The sequence below is a fragment of the Crocodylus siamensis genome, chromosome 12, assembly GCF_052110815.1.
Source record: "Crocodylus siamensis isolate JL-2025a chromosome 12, ASM5211081v1, whole genome shotgun sequence".
NCBI lineage: Eukaryota > Metazoa > Chordata > Crocodylia > Crocodylidae > Crocodylus > Crocodylus siamensis.
The window spans coordinates 38169948-38189896 of NC_143406.1; the positions used below are offsets into that span (position 1 = coordinate 38169948).

The 19949-nt window shown below is 44.9% G+C and overlaps 1 protein-coding gene across 2 annotated transcripts in view; it reads left to right on the forward strand.

The window, feature by feature from the left end:
- Positions 1–19949, forward strand: part of CYTH3 (cytohesin 3) — a 105544-nt gene that overhangs the window by 13401 nt on the left and 72194 nt on the right. Inside the window, exon 2 of one of the 2 annotated variants that reach the window (XM_090024629.1) lies at positions 17056–17184. The exons of the other annotated variant lie outside the window; for it this stretch is intronic. Within the exon in view, the coding sequence (XP_089880755.1) occupies positions 17056–17184 (129 nt within the window). The remainder of the gene's footprint in view (positions 1–17055; positions 17185–19949) is intronic. 2 annotated transcript variants of the gene reach the window in all.

Here is a 19949-nt window from a genome sequence, read left to right on the forward strand (position 1 = left end):
TGACTGGGCGATAAATGTCAGTGTTTTGTGGTGGATGAGTTTTTGGGAAGTCCTACACCATTCACGCTAGAAAGTAATGGTAATTAATGAATGAAGCATCTGTCTTCATTCCCCTTCCTGCTTTAGTTCTTGATTCAGCAAGATATTTAAGCATGTATCAAAGGGCTTTGCCGGTCTGAAGGGTGCCTCATTCACAGCACATGCTGAACATTGAGAATAAAAATAAATATAACAGCTGTCTGATTAATAGAGTACCATCTATGTTAAGCACTGTAAGAGTCAGGAGTCCTGCAGGAATAAATAGCATGTGAACATGTAATTAAAGATGCACAAGAGCAGAACCAGTGTAGTGTGGGTAATCTTTCACTTTGGTCTTGCTGAATTATGAATGCTTCACTTTGCATTCATTTAATGTAGCTTTTTAAAGGAACAGTTATTTGATTCTTGTGCTGCTTTTATAAAATAAAAATATAGCAAAACAACAAAATTGTATAACATATTTGATTAATTACTTTTAAATGCACGCCGTTAATTAAAACTTTTAAATTCCAAAAAATTTTATGGGAAAACTGAGTACTGCACATTTTTGGACAGCAGTATTTCCTCTGAGTGGGGATACAAACACAAAACCCACTAGAAAACCATGTGTTTTGTGGTCCTTTGAGAATTGCTTGAAGGAGGAAGTGGCTTGACCTATTTGGTTGCTATGAAGTAAAAACATTCAAGTTTTTGTTTTTGTGAACATCTGTGTTACATTTATTTCATTACATTTTTGAGGTCCCTTAAAGCCATAATTAGACAATGTAAGATTTTATTATTGGAAAATAGAGTACTTCATAGATGTTTCCACAGTTGCATTAAGGCAGTAGGGTGGCATTCTGTTTAGTTTGGGCATCTAGACGTGCTCCTGACAAAAATCCCTGTCTAGATGACTAAAATGTTGGTGCCATTCTGTTAGTTTGTAATAAGTGTCCAAATGAAGGTGTCCAGGGGTTCAGACCTGGCTATCCATGGCTGCCCAGCCAGGTACGTCCAGCTAGCAGCAGGGTCTGCCCCAGGGACTCCCATCAGCTGCTCACTGGCAGGCTTCCCTTAAAAGGGTTTGGCATACAAGCTACGGCTGGCTAGGTAATAGTCAACATGGCTGCATCAGTGCTGGCCCCAACATGCCCAAGGTAGAGGTAAGCAGTCCCATTGCACTTCCCATATTTCATGTTACATGTGCTGATAGTGATCAGTGACTCAGCACCCTTTTCTGCACCAGATGCAAAGTCCCTGTAGTCACGCTCTGTGCATGACTACATTTTTCTACTAATGTCATACCTGCCAACACCTGCTTACAGTGTCCATCTGCTGTCTCCCTCGGACAGATGGGTAAATCCACGGGTGTAAGAATGAATGAACACCGACATCAGCTCCAGGGAGACAGAAAGGCAGAACACTTTAACCTCCCTGCACATTCCATTGCTGCCCTCAGCGTAGCTGTTCCGAAGCAGCAAAACTTAAAAAACCAACTTGAATGGGAAGTTGCAGAACAAGAAATCGCCTACAGAGTAGATTGTGTTAAGTATGGTTTAAACAAGGATTATAGATCATTTTCCCATTACATGAATTAATTTTTTTGTGATTCGTTGTTCTTATGGGTTTATTCCTTGCTTATTCCCAGCACTGTTCCCCTCCTTTTCTGCCTTTTCCCACCCTCTCACACAAAGCCTCTACATGAGTAGAAACAGCTGATCATGGAGATTTGCAGCTGCTTCATGCTACTATGTTTGGCCAAATACAGGGCATGATGTGTGTAAGTCTCCTGTATGGGGGGAAACGCATAGGAATAGAATCTAAAATGCCAATTTAGCCACATCAGTCAGATCTGCTCATGACTTACACAGCTAGATAGGGTAATAGGATGCCACTCATGATGTCTACTTGATTTAAGTAAGCATTGAACATATGGAAGATTTGTAGGATTATGGTGTCAATCTTCTTTTAGGATTGGGCTTTATGAGGGAGATCTTTAACTTAGTCTCTTTCTCTGCAGGATTATCTTTCTTTGTACAAGCTTGCTTATTAAACTTTCAGACATTCTGTCGGTTGAAAAGCACTAGTCTTATCCTTATTGGAGACATGGAAAAGGTGGCATGAGTTAGAGTCATGGGCCAATAAACATTGTGTTGACAAGCATACTGTTGTAGCAGTATTGTAAAAAAAAATCCTTAATTTCCACATGACAAATCTGGTGAACTATTTATAGTCAGATTTGGAGATGAGTACAGCTGAAGGTTGAATGTAGTTTCAAACCTGGCCTCCTTAAAGTTGGTCTGGGACACAGGTTGGATATAGGTTTGCTTAAGTTATATGTGAACATGGGCCTGAGATATGAAAGGACTGATAAAAAGGGAAATTAATAACTTATTTTCATAGATACTTGAGGTTTTTAATCCTAGTCTCCCAATTTGCACGTGCCAATTTATTTTGAATTTTTTTTATAGGAGAAGGTGTGAGTTTGGGGACATCATTAATTATACTGGTTGAATCATGTGTCCATATAATAACCAATATATGTTCTAGTCTGGCTTTTGGTACTGGCCCTGGGTCTCCTCTCCAGTTTACCTGCAGGAAGCACGTGGTGGGTGCAAGACAAGCCCTGCTCACAGAGCCCAGGACCTGTACTGTGTGTGGCACCCGCATTGGGCCAGCCTGGGATCCTGTCCCTTGCTGCATGCCGGATCCAGCGCCTGTGGCACCCATTCAGGAGGCAAGCTGCAATGGTGCCTGCTCTGGCCAGTCCAGGGTGGGTGCTGTGGGCAGTGCAGGTCCTGGAGTGGGTGCTGCATTCCTGTATGTGGCACAGTCCCAAACTGGCCAGAGCATGTGCTGGATTAGGCAATGGGGGGGGAGGGGGGAGGGGGGTCAGACCAGGTTCCATGGGAGGGGAGTCCACAGGCCTGATCCAGGCTGCTGGGCTGGCCACACACCATTCATCTGGCTCTTGGAATGATCCTGTTCCACTCATCTGGCCAGTGGGGTCAGAAGAGTTTGATGCCCCTGTGCTATATTAGGTCTCCCCAGGTTCCTTTTAAAGACAGTCTTCAGGAGTTTTTGCAAATAGATGATAATGGGTAATGTAACTTTTTCCTGATGCAAGAAACAAAACAATCTCTCTTGTGTGTTTTGCAAACTCTTAGTATTCCACCTTTTGTTTTTTAACTGAGAACTTTTACATGCTTAGTAAGTAGCACAGTTCATAAGGACTGTGGTGACACATGCACCGCCTGTTGATTTAAATAGGAATATTGCATGCAGAATTCCAGCAGCCCAGAGGGGCATCTATTTATAACTGAACCACACAATTGTGAAACAGGAATTGTGCTCTCTTGAGGTGATACTGTCTCTTGTGTTCTCCGGTTGGGCTTTGAATACAGTTTTTCCTTTCTTGCTCATGAGATCCCCAAGTCTGGATCGATGAACTTCCAGCCCACTCACTTTTAATGTATTAGAGAGGAATTTTCTCACCAGAATGGGTAGTGTCTCCAAGTACTTTTGCAGCCACTTGTACACGTACATTTTATTTATAAAGCTGCTGCATATTTCATTTATATGTTTTATAAATCCCCAGCTGGGGGATATCTGGAAAAACTGCAGCTGAGGAAACTGAAGCTGAAACACTGGCTCTGTAGAGGGGAGTCTGTTTCAAATCCTGTGTAAGAGGTGCTTTCTCCAGCTGTGATTCCCCTCAAGCATGCAAGAAAACAGTTTGATTATCAAGTCTTAGGAGTTCTGCTAGAGAAGAACTGGAGGAGTCCTGCCTTTCTTGCATATATTTTAGATTATGTGCTGTTTTAATTTTGTCTGCCTTGAAAAACTGATTATAAACCATGTAGACTGCTGACAATACATCATAATGGATTTGTGGACCTGCATTGTTGCGAGTGAGGAGAGGAGGAGGAAGGGTCACTTTTTTTCCAGAATGTATTTTTTTCAACTGAAGAAGCCCTATTTGAGCCCTATTTGGGACCCAGCCAAATTCAAGACTTTTCATTTGGAGAATGTAGTTCCCTTAGGCATTCCACAGAGATAAATCCAACCTAATTTTAGACTGTCTGCATATTTTTTACACACATGCCAAAAGGGGGGAAAATCTGCTATCTCTGTTAGTTCAGGTTGTGCTGTCACATCTGTGTTGCAACTGGTACCTCTGTATCATAGTCCCCAAATCACTTCCTTAAATAAGTCTTACAGTTTGACTGTCTGACTGTCATTGCATTCATTTTGAAAATCATTTTAACCTGCTATAGCTTCTTCTCTTTTTATGGTTTTCAGATAATTTTCTTAGGCACAAGAGTCTTCCTCATTCTTTGAACCTTATTTCTAGCAAATGTTGGTTCTAGCAAATAAAGGGCATGTTTACACGTTGTGGTATGGTGACGTTGCTATGGCACTGCGCTTTAGTATATCCTTTTGGAGGTATTAAAGCACACTGCAGTATGGGTGGTTACTGCACCATGCACATGGAACATGGGTAAATTTTGCTACTATGTTGCCACTATTCTGGGGGGGGAGCTGGCGATTACGTGTAGATCCATGTGATCACTAGTGTGTTGCTCCATCACTGTAGGGCTGTGTGTAGACGTGCCCAAAGAGTGCTAAAGGTGTGGGTAGGTTGCTGTTTCCTTAAACTGTGTAGGTGACATCGATCCATTCTGTAATTGGTGGTATGGGGATATGGCAAATCCCAGATTGGCTCTCAGACCTACCTTCTGTTTGCTTCACAAGGTCAGCCCTTCTAGGCACTTTCATGCCATTTCAGTTTGTTGTAGATGTTTTAGCAAGAACCGATAAAAGGAACATATGGAGATGATTATTTTTTTGGCAGCACAAAGCAGGTTTTTATACATTAAGTATAACATCTCGTTTGAATATATGAAATTCAACTTTTTTTCAAATGCTTTTTAAATCAAAATATTTTTAATTCTCTCTCTTCTCATCTTGTACAATGTCAGTTAGAGCAACTTAATGTTTAGTCTTGTTTGTAGACCAGTAAATAACATAGGCACAAATGAGTATTTTAGGAGATTAGGTGATATTTTAAAAGACAGAAACATAACAGGAAAAATAATCCTTCAGTCCTCATTCGTGTGACTTCACTGATACCTAACTGCAAAGAACATATTTATGCCAATGTTTTTAAAAATTGACAAAAAAAAATTTCCTTTTGTATCTTGATCTAGAGTGCGAGGTCTGACAAATGTAACTTTTATTGTTAAGTGGGAAGTCTGGGTGAAACTGGTAATCAAAATGAAATACAAATAATTCTCATATGTCTGTGGAGCCTGGGGTGGGTGGATTTGGCAGATGTATTCATAGTGGTATGTTAGACTTAAAAGTCCACATGGAGCTGATTATATTCTGGCTTTCTGTGGTAAAAATTTTTTTTAAAACGTTTTCTTCTTTTAAGGTTTTTTAATGTAAGTTGAAAACTTTGGAAAAGACCCCTGAATTTACATTGTACAGAGCAATAGGTTGTTACATTATGAGATGGAGAAGTAATTGATAAAAACTACCAACAATCTTTTCCCACTGCTTGCCTAATTGGTTTTCTTATTTTATGAATGTTGCTCAAAATCCTTATGCAGCTGGGGTTAATACAGGATCCAGCTGTAATTTTTTTGTTGTTGTTCAGATGTCTGATGACAGTTGAATCTAAGTCATTGTGTGGAGTTTCAGTAGAGGAAAAGGGTAGGGTGGGAAAAAAGTGACACTCCATAAAAATATTTCAATAAGAGAAACAGGAACTAGGAGTCTCCATTTCAGAACTCTGCCATAAGCCCCATCCTGAAAAGTTTAAATGCCTTCAGATTTTGTTTGGGACTTTAAATAGTCTGAGTGTTCATTTTATTTTGTTAAACAAAAGCATATAGGTGGCTAACTACCAGAAATAGAAAAGTATACAGGCTTTTAGAAGACCCTTGTATGGAAGGTGCAATGCAATAATATTCAAGAACAGTGCTTAACAGATAAGAAATCTTGCACTTCCTAAGCTATTAACATTCAGGTGGGGAAGGGGTTATCCTACAAAATGACCATACAATGTGGAACCTAGGTTATTCTCAGGAAGCAGTGCTGTAATTTTTCTTGTACAGTACTTGTTGCAATAACGTCTCCTTTTATACAGAGTAATTGGACAAGGGAGAGAGCTCTCTAACTTTTCTTTTAAAGCATTAAAATTAGTAAAGAGTAGGGGTGCACCGAGAAAATTCAGTATTGCCCAAAAAAACTATTAACCAGCTATATCAGCTGATAGTGATCCAATAGGATCATTTATAGGAATGCAGCCCCACAGCTTGGAGAACAGTGTCAGGTGGGTAAGTCTGTGGGGGGGGAAGAGGTGTGGGGAAGGGGTGTGGTGTGGGCAGATTGAGATGAGGGAGGGAGTGGGACGTAGCCCTGGGGGAGGTATGGGGGACATGTGCCCCCTTGGATTTGTGTTCAGGGCGAGGGCAGACTGCCCTCTGCAGGCTCAGGGCCAGGGGCTGTGCCATCTTTTTCCCAGCAGAGGGGCTGGGCCAGGGCTGGGCCTCGGGGCAGGTGGGGGTGGGCAGCAGCAACGCTGGAAGTGGGGGCTACGGGGTGGGCTATAGCCACCCTAAAATTTGCCATAGCCACCCCTCTCGGCGCTGCTGGCACCTGCCCTGCCCCTACTTGCCCTGAGCCCATCCCTGGTCCAGCCTCCGCCGGAAAGAGGCTGACTCTGAGCCAGCAGCAGGCAGCCTGCTTCCACTCCACACACAAATCCAGGGAGGTACATGCCCCACTGCCTCCCATGAGGCTGTGTGCAGCAGCAGGGAGCTGCCCCCCTTCACCCTGTGGACGAACTGCCCACAGCTCCATCCCACTCCTGGTGGAGTCGCATTCATGGCTCTGGCTAGGCAGCACCTGCCCCTGCCTCACTCCCTCCTTCACCATGGGGGCCTTGATCTGCCCCCCCATACCCCTTCCCTCCCCCATGCCCTTTCCCTGCCACAGCCAGATGCTACTGTCCAAGCTGCCAGGCTGCATTCCTGGCCCCATGCATGCTGTGGCTGTGCTTATGCACGCGGCATTTATCAGTGACATTATTGGCTACCCCAGCCAAAAAAAGCCAATTGCTGATAATGTTAATTTTCCTTTTATCAGTGCTGATCCAATATGCGACTGATATATCAGTGCATCTCTAGTAAAGAGAAAGCAGTATTTATTTTTCCAGATGTATACAGGATGCTTTCTGATTAAGTTCAATTATATAGATAGAGCAACACAGTGGTTGTACTGAAAGAGAAGTGACCATTCTGATGATTATCAGAAGAATGGTATCATGTATTTTGTCTTTCAGAACACTTTGTTTTTTATGTTAAAAAGGTCAGATTTCTCAGGTTTCCTTGTAATTGCAGCCAGACATCCTGTTTCTGAATGCTAGTAGACTACTACTATGAATGATGGAAATGCATACTTTTTTAAGAATCTCCCTTCTTTCTTTTCAGACATGCTTTTGCAGATGGAATCCTTTGAAACGAGCAGCTGAATTTCAGAATGTTATCCCTATTACTCTGAAATGTCAACTGTTAATATGTTAATGAACTAGCTTATGAAAATTCAGGTTAGTCTATATGAAAAGGTTCAGTACTGTTGTGAGCCCAAAGTGAGCATGAGAACTAATTATTGGTATGAAATAAGAAATAATTTGCGTATCTTGGCTAAAATGAAGGGAGACTTCTGAAATGTAACTGACTTTTCAAAGGGTAACCTTAAAGTGTTAACATGTTCACACACATGCCTTAATTCTTGTCAATATGAATTCCTGTGCTTAAAAAAGAAAGGAAAATCTTGTGGTCAGTTTGACTTGGCAGACAGCCTAGCATCTTGCCCTACAAAATTAGAGCTTAGAGGAATTCAAGTATTTTTTTTCTTCCTGTATTAATGTGACTGTAACAGGGACAATGAACTGGGCCAAGGAGGAGGCAAAGGGTAAAGAAAGAAGTACAGCTTTTTGGCAAAGATAGCTTTAAATAGCTGGCCCATGAAACTATAATATCAGCGATGGTAATACAACAGTATGGAATAGAACAGCTATCAGTAAGAGCTCTTGAACTCAACTGTGTTGAGATTCATAGGGCGTGTCCAGATGAGCCTGCATGTGTTTCTTTCAGTGTCTCAAACTCTTTGCCCTGGTGCTGAAGCACGCTGCCTGCCCATGGAGGGCAGGCAGTATGTCAGCAGCAGGGCTCCAGTGCTGGTTAAGTAACGGGTTGTGGGGGCTGGAGGAGGGGGAAGGGGTCTGGGGGGGGACCCCCGCCAGCCCCACCCACTCCTCCTGCCTGCCCCCAAACCCTCAATCCCTTCCCTTCCCTTCCCTGCCTGGCCCCACACCCACCTGCTTCACAAGCCTCCCGATTCCTGCCCTGCCTGGCCCCATCCCCCCATCCCCCTGAGGCCCCTGATCCCTGCCCCTCCACCCCAGCATCCCCACAATTAAAAAACAAAACAAAACCAGAAAACCAAAAAAACACCAGCACTTACCAGCAGTTCTAGCTGCTGCCGGGGTCACTGGGGCCCCGCGTGCACAGCAGGGCTGGGTGACAGCTCCAGCGGCCCCAGCTCAGGCCCTGCTGTCCCCTGCTGCCCTGTGCTCTACCAGGAGGCCCCAAAGCCCCCCCATCCCCTGCTTCTACTATGAGCAGAGGCTTTTTTTTTAAGTGCTGGAGCCTAGGGTTGGGGGCGCAGCCATCAGGGGGCTGGGAGTACAAGCAGGGATGGGGCCAGGCAGGGCAGTCATTGGGGGGTGTGGAGGAGCAGAAGGGGAGTTGGGCTGGGTGGAGCAGTCATTGGGGGGAGGGGCTGCAGGGGCCAGTGGTGGATGGGGCCAAGTGGGGCAGCAACTGTGGGGCTGGGGTCAGGCACATGGGCCCTGAAGGGCGAGTGGTAGCCTCTGCGCAGCCATTTGGCCCCTGTTGGGAGGCCTGTTGCCCCTGGTGTGCAGGGGGGCTGTAAAACATAGGTATTTAGAATTCATTTTATTATGATGATAGAGACACTGCTAGGCATCCAAACTGCTTTAACAATATAGATATATCAATAAAACATATCCAACTGTCTCTCTGTGTCTCACTCTCTCTCTCTATATAGTGTTTTTTTGTTTTAATCGTGGAGGAACATGGATTTTGGGGTATTTAACAGAGTGACTTTGGGATTTTTTTATCAGGGATTTTTCAGTTTTCCAATAGGGAGCTCCACAACACAGTGCATATCCGAGCACATGTGCTGAGGCAAAAAGCCTGGGCTCAAATTTGCACCATTTCTATTTGAGCTGCTGCAAGTGCACATGCTTGCATGTGTGGACGCACCTATAGGGACAAGGAAATTCTCTCCCTCCAATAAGTCCACTGCAGCATATGAAAATGTTATACTTTCATGAAGGTGAACATATTTCTCTGGAGACTGAATTAATTTTAGAGTTGCTATGAGTATGCAGTTTATACATCTGCCTCTAAATTTAGCTTTTTTTAATTGGCATTTTCCTTTGAAAAGTTTTGGAGCAAATGACATTTGTATCACTATACTACTGCATTGCATAATGCATCTTGTAAAACTACTGTCTCAGTACTTGGTTTTCTTTGTTTTTTGACACAAACACTTTTGTGCAAGGCAAGTCAGGGTGTGAATTTACAGATTGTCAGCCACCTCATGGTAACTGTCCAAGTGCATACTCCTTTGCTATTGTAGGTGAAAGTGGGGTAAGCTAGCTAGCTTCGGAGTAAAGTCTACTTCATGGTTACTTGCTTTTAAGTCCATATCCTTATTTTAAAAATCTCCTCTAAAATGTTTTAGCTACATGGATGAAATATTTAAAGGCAGTCAATAAAAAAATTGCTACCTATGAAAAAATCCGCAAGTGTAAGCTTGTTTAATCTGGGAACATTTCTGAGAATCTCTAGTTTTACTGAGATGCCTTCCTTTCAAAATGCAATGAAAGTACTATCATTTTGGAGTATTTTTAAAGCTTTATGTCATATATCCTAGTGTCCACAAAATGGTTTAATCTGAATTGTATATAAAAGCAGATTGTGAAGTATAATTATGAGATTTTTTAATTAGAATTCTGATTAATCCTCGTAACTAGAAAATTTATCTCAGGCCTTAAATGAAAAGAGGAGTGTAGATATTTAGTATTTAGCTAATAATTCCCAGAAGACAAATGTTGTTGTCAAATTCAACAGCTAAAGTTCTTTTAACTTCTAAAAGGACCAACATTTCATCTGAGGCCATAGTAGGATAATTGCAGCAAACTGGTTCCTCCTTTTTAGATGAAAAAGAGGGTTCGTTTTAAATACACACTCACTAGTAAAATAACTTTCCTCTGTTGAGTCTCAGGTACTCTAAGGGCTCAACAAAAATGAACTGATCCAGGTTATAGTACACATGCAGATAATGTAAACGTAGGATGAGCATATTTTACTAAACATTCACAAGCACGGTTCATCAGCTGTTATGTCTTGCTGTCTCTTGAGATTTTTCAGCATACAGTAAACACAGTGCTGACATGCATTAACGAGCAATGAAATGATTGTGTTTGTGGGTCTGCATAAGTTGTTTCTTTCTGTTGCCATTGTTTCCATAGGAATTAATATTGTCTGTTAATGTGAGCTGGTTCAGTGTGACATGACACGTTGCAGTGTCTAGCACAGTGATTCTCAACCAGGGTGCAGTGGCACCCTGCAGTGCCTTGAAATCCTTTCAAGGGTGTCCTGAAGTGCCATGTGGTGTTAGAACAGGTGTGCAAACATCATTCACAAGATAAACTGAGAGGGCGCATTCAGACGAGTGCGCACATGCCTCTTGCCCCACCTCAAACCCCTTTGAGGCGGGGCAAGAGGCATATGCGGGAACGAAAAAATGCAGGCACAGCACGGCAGAGGCAGGCTGCGGAGTGCAGCACGTGGGGACCATGTGCTGGGCCCAGCTGGGTCCTGTTGCCCTCGGGGCCCCTCTGCCACCTGGCCAGGCTAGGCCCATAGCGGCAGGACCCGGCACAGCCCTAGGGCTGCTCCTGCTGCCTGGCAGGTCCCTGTGTGCCGTCTGGCCTGGCTGGGTGGCAGAGGGGCCCCGAGGGTGGCAGGACCCAGCTGGGCCCAGTCCATGGTCACCAGGTGCCATGCCGGGTCCTGCAACCATGGGCCCGGACCGGCCAGATAGCAGAAAAGCCCCAGGACCCAGCTGGGCCTGGCATGCAGTCCCCATGTACCGTGCCAGGTCCTGGCATTAAGGGCCTTGCCCAGCTGGGTGTCAGACAGTCCCCAGGGCTGACAGGACCTGGCTGGGTCCGGTGTGCAGTCCCTGCGTGCTGCGCTGGGTCCTGCTGCCATGGCTCAGAGCGCCCCACTCCCACTGCTGCTGCTAAAGGTAAGTTATGGGCCCTGGATGGCGGGGCTGGAGCCCTTTGGGGGATAGGAGCTGTGGCCCTCCAGGGGGGAGCTAGGGCCCTGTGGCGGGGGGCATTCCATGTGCTGTGGGGGGGGGCTGCACCCTGTGGGGGCCAGAGGACCCACCCTTCCTGAGCAGCCCCTCCATAAGGTCCCCCACACCCACAGCCCCCCCAGCAATCACCCTACACCTACGCACATACCAACCCACATCCCTCCACACACACACACACCCTCCCCCACACGTCTTCCCACCCCGTTCCTGCAAACACCACATCCCCCTATCACACACCTATCATGTGCAAAGAAAACCAAAAATATACATCAACACATATAGGTATTTAGAATTTATTTTATCTTGATTATAGAGACACTGGTAGGCTTCTACATGCTTTAACATTGTAAATATACCAATAAAGCATTTCCCAACTGGTTGCACGCTCTCTCTCTCTCTGTGTGTGTGTGTGTGTGTGTGTGTGTGTGTGTGTGTAGAGTGGTCTTTTGTGTTAATTGTGGAAAAACATGGATTTGGGGGTATTTGTGAAACTGGATTTGAGATACTGCTACAGCAGTCCAGCTGGCACAAGGGGTAGTGTCCCCAGGTACCAAGTGGCCAAGCCCCAGAAGCTGTGGAGAGCGAGTAGTCCTGAGTGGCTTGCCAGGGCAGCATTTGTACAGATGGGGCCAGGACAGGGCAGCTTTGTATACTGCTGGGGACAGCACAGGTGCTGGTTTCAGGCTCTAGCTCCCCCTGGCTGCAGATCCGGGTGGAGCCAGGCAGGGTTATATTGCCTCAAGTGGTACAGTTTGCTCCACAACAAAGTGCATGTTGCTGAGACAAAGAGATGAGGCAAAAAGCCTCAGCGCAAATTTGCACCACTTCTATTTGAGCTGCTGCAAGCGTACGTGCTTGCATGTGTGGATGTATCCAGAGAATTCAAATAGGAATCCATAGTGTTAAACACATTTTGACCAGTTGTGGGCTTTCCTTAGCTCTTTGTAGCAGAAAAACGTTATATTATTTTTTGTAGTCAAAAAATGAGTGAAAACAGAGTTGGCTGGCACTTTCTGAGGTGTCTTGAGTCTAAAAAGTTGAGAGCTACTGGTCTAGCAATAGTATTTTCCATTGACATTAAATTACCAAATATCATATCTCAATTACCATACTAATAATGTATTTATTATTTTAAATGGAAAATGTAAGTTTTAATTTTCTTTTGACAAAGCTGTTCACTGTTTGTATTTCTCTTGTATTGTTCTAGCTTAGTGGCCTAAACTTTATAGTCAATTTCTGCTTAATAATACTTTCAGGTTCTCTTGTGCAGTCATGCAGTCTTGATATTGCAAACTTGAAGATGGATTTTCATTTCTTAGACTGTACCTGCAGTGGAATTTTAGTGAAAGAAAATCATAGAACAACTTTTCCTAGTTGTTACATTTTTAAAAAGACAAGGACTTATACATTTTGAGCCAGATAAGACTTTACAGTGTAATAGAGGAGCATACAGACAATTTACCAGTACTCGTAGCAGTTAACCTAATAGCTCAATACAAATCTGTCTAGTTCAGCCATCATTTTGTTCTGCTCTTTACCTTTCAAAGATGACAACCAATCTTCAGGAAAAAAATCTATTTTTGCATGTTTTGAGGCAGAAGTGTTTTCTGATAATCAGCATCTTAAAACTGAACAATGGGCTTATTGATATAGGTTGAAATAGTTTGACAAAAGAGTATATGTGCAGGGCCTAGTCCCTTAATTCACTGGAGGGCTGGCAGGATTACTCGAACAGAAAAATCTTGTGGAACTAGTTTCTGTAGACCATTGTAACAGACCTTAGACCAGCATTTTGTTTTAGAAATTCTCAACCTGCCATTTGTGCAGTTTCATCGCCTATAATACCAGTGGCAGCTCTGTCGTAGGCAGATAAATCAGTGTACTCTGGCAAAGTTAGGTGGCATGGAGATCAAAATTCCAGCACACAATTTGAATTTGTATTCCCATCATTGCTATTATTGCTGAAGCTTTCCTAATACTAGCAAAAAATGCTGAGAAAAAGGCTGGTCTAGACAGACCACATGGAGCCTAGACTAACTGACGTACTATGCACTGATGAAGTATGGTAAATTAATCTCTAACCTGAGTTGGCAACAGATATCCTCACTTCCTCCATTAACTGTAGTAGCAAAGTTGCTGCCAAATTCATGGCTGGTAAAGAAAGAGTGCTTTAGAGATTGTCTTAAGGCATCCATTTGTAACTTTAAACATGTTTGCAAATAGTAAATATGGGTCTCTGCGTAATGTTGGCAAACCAAGATTTTTGTCTTTCTTGTTATGGGCTTTCATTAGTTTAGCGTGCTAGGTAGAGCGTTAGCTTTAAAAAGGCAGTTAACATTTTAGGGAAGTTGTTGGCAGAGGCTACGTATAGATAGACATGTTATCTGAATTATACCTTAAGAAATGATGATCTACTGTCACTATCAGTCACTTAGAAAAAGTAGCAATATGACTATCCTAAATGTAGCATTCAGGTTTAATGGATTTGAAGCATTTGGTCCGTTTCAGATGTTTACAGCTCAGTAAAGATATTTGCTACTTAACTATGACTAAATGAAATAGAAACCTTAGTTGGGATGTGTATAAATAAAACTTGCATAGGGTGGTGGTTATTGGAGAGATTTTGCAGTATGAGGGATGAATGTTGATTATCTGCTTGCAGGAAATTTAACAATCTATCCTCTGTTCCTTTTTTTCCAGAGGATAATGTTATATATACTCTTCGCTCAGAGCCCCAACCCCATTCCCCCTCCTCACCACAGGGGCCTTGATCTTCCCTTCTCTCCCTCCTCCCCTTCCACCACACCAGACTTACCAGCTGCATGCAGCCCTCCAGGCTTCCAGGCTGTGTATTGGAAATCGGATCAGCTGATACGTCTCCTTTAAAAATCGGCTATTGGTATTGGCCCCCAAAATCTCTGTTGGTGCACCCCTAACTGAAGGTTTTCAAGAAGTTGGGTATCGGTAAGGGATGATTTAGGAGTAGGAGGAGCCCAGGAGATCTCCACAGAAATTAGACAGGACCATGCTCAGCAGCAGGAAAATGAAACAGAGCTTGACAACAGGTTTGGTTCTGATACCAGATTAAAGAGCTGAGAAAATGTATGGAGGTGGTAGGATGACAGAAACAGGAGTTCTGGCTCTCCAGTTAAGGTGTGCAATCCAAGGAACTGTGGTCCCCATGATTTGTGGTCCCCATGATGCAGTGCAGGGTGTTTGGTTTACCCATGTGTCTGGGCTTTGCTGGTTGCCACATGGGACTGGGAAAGATTTTTTTCCCCTTCTAGTGCTAAAATTACCAGGGTTTTTGTTCATCTTCTTCAAAAGTATTGGGTGTTGGCTGTAGCTAAGGCTGACAATTTTGACTGGGGTGTGCTGATGCTCATGCTAAGACTTAAAAAACCCAGAAGTTCCTGGCTGAGGGTCTTGCCCCTCCACTCAGGGTCAGACTGATTGCCACATTTGGAATCAGAAATTAATTTTACTCCATGGTCAGACTGGCAAAGACTGGAGGACGTTCTGCCTTCCTCTGTAGTGGGGGGCATAGTCCTTTTCCTTGGATCTGTCAAGTGTATTTTGACATACTACATCCTATCCTTGCAGTGGGAGAACATTGACAGTGCCCTCAACCCCTGCTTTAACTGTGGCAATATAATCAAAACTACTGATCTTACCTATGTTTGTCTGCATTTTCCAAGACAAAAAATGATGTTCAGAGAAGTTCTTCCAAAGGTAGAAAAAGCAATATAACTATTATAGTACAATTAAAGGGTGGAGTAGTAGATATGCTGGAAGGTAGGACTAGGATTCAGAGTGACCCAGACAAACTGGAGGATTGGGCTAAAAGAAATCTCATGAGGTTCAACAAGGACAAGTTAATTTAGGATGGAACAATCCCATGCACTGGTACAGGCTGGGAGTGACAAGGACAAGTTAATTTAGGATGGAACAATCCCATGCACTGGTACAGGCTGGGAGTGACTGGCTGGCCAGCAGCTCTGCAGAAAAGGACCTGGGGTGACAGTGGACAATAAGCTGAATACAAGCCAACAGTGTGTCCTTGTTACCAAGAAGGCTAACAGCATACTTGGCTGCATTGGTAGGTGTATTGCCAGCAGGTCAAGGGGAGTGATTATTCCCCTCTATTCAGCACTGGTGAGGCCACATCTGGAGAACTGTGTTCAGTTTTGGGCCCTCCACTACAGAAAGGATGTGGACAAACTGGAGAGGGTCCAGTGGAGGGCAAAGAAAATGGTGAGGGGGCTGGGGGAGCTGACTTATGAGGAGAGGCTGAGGGACCTGGGCTTATTTAGTGTAGAGAAGAGAAGACCAAGAGGGGATTTAATAGCAGTCTTCAACTACCTGAAGGGAGGTTACAGAGAGGATGGAGATAAACTGTTCTTAGTGGTGGCAGATGACAGAACAAGGAGCAATGGTCTCAAGTTGCAGCAAGGGAAGCCTAGGTTAGATATTAAGAAGATTTTTCTCACTGCAAGAGTAGTAAAACACTGGAACAGGTTACCTAGAGGGGTGGTGGACTCTTCATCCTTGGAGGTTTTTAAGACCCAGCTTCTCACTGATTACGGGCTGTGCTGTGGCTGCGCACATGCATGGGCCATTTATTGACCACATCAGGCTGATTTCTGATCGGCACCAATATAAAGAAAACTGCAGTTTTCTTTATATTGGTGCTGATCTGATATTGGACTGATGTATTGGTGCTTCTCTACGTCCAGTAAAGAAGATTTCACAACTTCCATAGGCAGTCTGTTCCACTGCCTCGCTGATTTAACAGCAAAGAAGCTTCTTCTTGATATCCAGTGTACTTCACGGCAGTTTCAAGTTGTTGGTGTCTGTCCCACTTTCTGTAGTGAGGGAGATACGGTGTTCTCCATCTTCTTTATGGCAGCCTTTCTATTATTTGAAGATGGCTATCATGTCCTCTCTTATTAACTATGAAAAATTGTTTTTGTCACATCTGATGACCTTCAAGCCATTAATCTTGTGGTGCTTATTTAAAATAGTTACTCCATTCATTTCTGTTTAAATGTATAATTTGAAGAGAGCTTTATAGCAAAAGGCTTAGGCATTTTGACTCTGAGCCAGATGAGTGGTGCAAGGCTGACTGACATGCTGGATTGGATCTTGTACCATCCCATCCACTGGGATTGGGTGCTGTGCTGGGGCCTCTAGCCACCCCTGCATGCTGGAGGCACTGCCTCTGTACTCTGGGATAAGGCTCTGGAACACTTTGCTGCCCTCACCTGGGCCCACATGCTAGGATGGAGCTCTGGGACCCCATGCCAGTCCCACACCACCCTCTGTACCTGATCTAGTGGACTAGGCTGTGTCCTGTAGGGTTTCCCATGGACCCATGGGGAGCCCCACACCGGGGACCAGATCTACTAAATTGCTTTATAGCATCTAAAGACCATAAATAATCTGCTCATGCTTAAAGATCCTTTAAATATATTTAAGCTAATAATGTCAATGTTAATTGAGGCAGTAAAGGGCAGGAGAAGTTAATCTTTGTCTAATATTATACAGGCAGTCCTCGACTTACGACTTTTCGATTTACGACGAACAGCACTTATGACCTTTATAAATTGCCACCATATTTCGAGGTTCCGACACGGGTTTCACCTTTACGAAGCTCAATACAGCTGCGTCCAGCTGGTAAGTCTGTTGTGGTGGCAGGGAAGGGAGAAGGGAAGGGGTGTGTGGAGGGGCAGATCCATCTGGAAGTCTCCATCCTCTCTGTAACCTCCCTTCAGGTAGTTGAAGACTGCATTAAAAGAGGGATTGGGGTAGGGGCAGGGACAAGGGCTATGGCAAGCGCTGCGTAGGCCGGGCAGGGGGGCTCAGGATGAAGGTGCAGCTCATCCTGGGGTATGCGTCTGTATGTGGGTGTGGGGGGGTGGCTCCTGCCGCTGCATGCCTTTGGTCCAGGAGCTCCTTGTCTGGTGGCTTGTGGAGGGCACGGGGGGGCTTGTGCCCCCAGATCTGCATGGGGCAGGCTGGGCTGGGACTGTACCACGCTGCATGCTGGTCAGGTGCGGCAGTGCTGGGAGTAGGGGCCCTGCCGCTGCTTGCCCAGCTGGGGTGGGGTGGGTGTGGAATGGAGCTACTGCATGGTCTCCAGACGAGTGGCATGCAGCAGCGGGAGGCACCCCCTCCCTCCCTGTGCCCCCTGGACAACCCCTGGTTGTGTCCCGCACCCACCCTGCTCCGGCTGGGTGAGCGGCAGGAGGCATGTGGGGTGTGTGCCCCTGAATCGGGGCAGGGTGGGCGGTGGAGCAGGAGCTGTGAGATGCTGTACCCACCCGAAAATTCACTGTAGCCCCCCCATAGCCCTGGCCAGGGTTGCAGTGTAGTGCAGCCCCAGCCTTGCCCGCCCTGCACAGATCTTGGGGCACATGTCTCCCCTGTGCCCTCCCAGATGAGCAGTGGGAGCAGTGATTGGAGCCGCCAGACGACCAGCTCTTGGACCAAAGGTGTACAGTGGCAGGAGCTGCCACCCCACCTCCCCACACCTCATGGACAAGCTGTGTCTTTGTTCCCTGCCCCCTACCCCACCTGAGCAGTGCTTTCCCCTGTCCCAGCCCCTGCCCCAATCCCTCCTTCACCATGGGGGCCCTGATCTGCCCTCTAGTCCCTTCCCTTCCACCACAACAGACTTACCAGCTGGACAAAGCTGTACTGAGTGTCATAAAGGAACCAATCACTCATTTATAACATTGTTCCTATGGGAAAATTTGTTATGAGTTACGACATTTAGATTTAAGACATGATTTTCAGGAACCAATTGCATCGTAAGTCTGAGAACTGCCTGTATTGACGTGCTTTGCACCTTTAGGTATAAGACTTCAGCTATGTATAGAGCTGGGCATGAACAGCAAATCCTTACCCTTGGGAGACGAGGGGTAAAACCTAGATTTGAATATAATGACTAGAACTTGTCTCTGATTAAATGTGGTGCAACTAGATCTCCTTCTAACTCTGGATTGAATTTACAAAGCAATAACTAGGGTAAAAATAGCCAGTCTGTTTTGTATGTTTTTATACCTTAGCTGCTAGCAGTAATACTCTGAATGAACTTTTATAGAACCTTTCATCTGATCATCTCAAATTAAGCAGCTTTTATTTTTCTAAACCTCTCAGCATTGTCCGTGTGTTCCCTTTAATCAAAAGCAAATTGCACAGTCATAGAAATTAGAGTTGGAAGAGGGCTAGCAGATGCTCTAGTCCAGTGTTTCTCAACCTGTGGGTTGTGACCCAAAAGTGGGTTGCAAGAAAATATGAAACGTTTGTGAACAAACTTAATGGATCTAAAAATGGATTCTCTTTTAAAGGAGAAAAATGTGTGAAACCATGGCTTTTTCCTTGCAGGCTGGCAGAGTTCCCACCGCACATATGCCCCCCTCCCCACTCCCCGCCCCACACACTGGCGTGGGATTGGGGCCGGGGGCGCAGAGGGTCAGGAGTGAAGAGCACTGGGTTGGAACTGACCATTGGTATTTACAAATGGGTCCTGGAACAAAAAAGGTTGAAAACCACTGCTCTAGTCTATATCCTTCCCATGTGGAATTGTTTTATACAGTAATGTACTTTGCTTTATTAGGAAAAGTCTTAAATGACCCAAAGGGTAGGATGTTCACTACTTCCTTTCAGAATTTTTCCACATGTTAAAAGTACTCACTGTTTGGATGCTTTTCAGGATAGTCAACATTTTCCGTTTAATAATTTCCTCTCATATTCCTAATTAGGTGTTATCTTCTTATTCCTCACTCTTCATTCTTTGTTATTTGAATATATAAAGAGTTTCAGTTAGCTAGCAGATGTTGGCTGTCTTGTGTCACTTAGCCAAGCCACATGTATTTGGCTCCTCCAGTCTTGTCTCATTAATTCTTTCCCCAAATGAGATGGAAGCAGGGACAGATCCAGAGGCGAGGCAGTGGTGCAGTTACACTCTCCTTTCAGACAGTACTTTGGGAGCAGCTGCTGTGGACTTCTTTTAAGTCCCTGAAGAAAATAAGAATTCCCTTCCTGCTTCCCCTCTGTGCTCAGCAGCACATTCCCTTGCCTCACATTTCCTCCCCCTTTGCTCACTGCTGCCACTTTCCCCATTGCTTCCTGCTGACCTGGGGGTAGAAGGAGCTCCAGAACTCTCCTGTTCTGTTCCAGGTGGGCTGCGCAGGAGCCAGGTTCAGTCCAAGACTGCAGCAGTGGGTGGGTTTCCTCTCCCTTCTCGTCCCCCCTGGATGTTTCCTGCCAGCCCAGGAGCAGGCTCAGGGAGGGGGGACCTGCCTGCTGCTGCCACTGATGCTGTCCATGGCTGTGCCTGACTCCTCATGCAGCCTGACTGGAGCAGAACAGGAGCAACTTTGGAGTTCTCCCACTCCCTGGGTCAGTAGTAGTTGCTGCAGTAGGTGTAGGGGGTA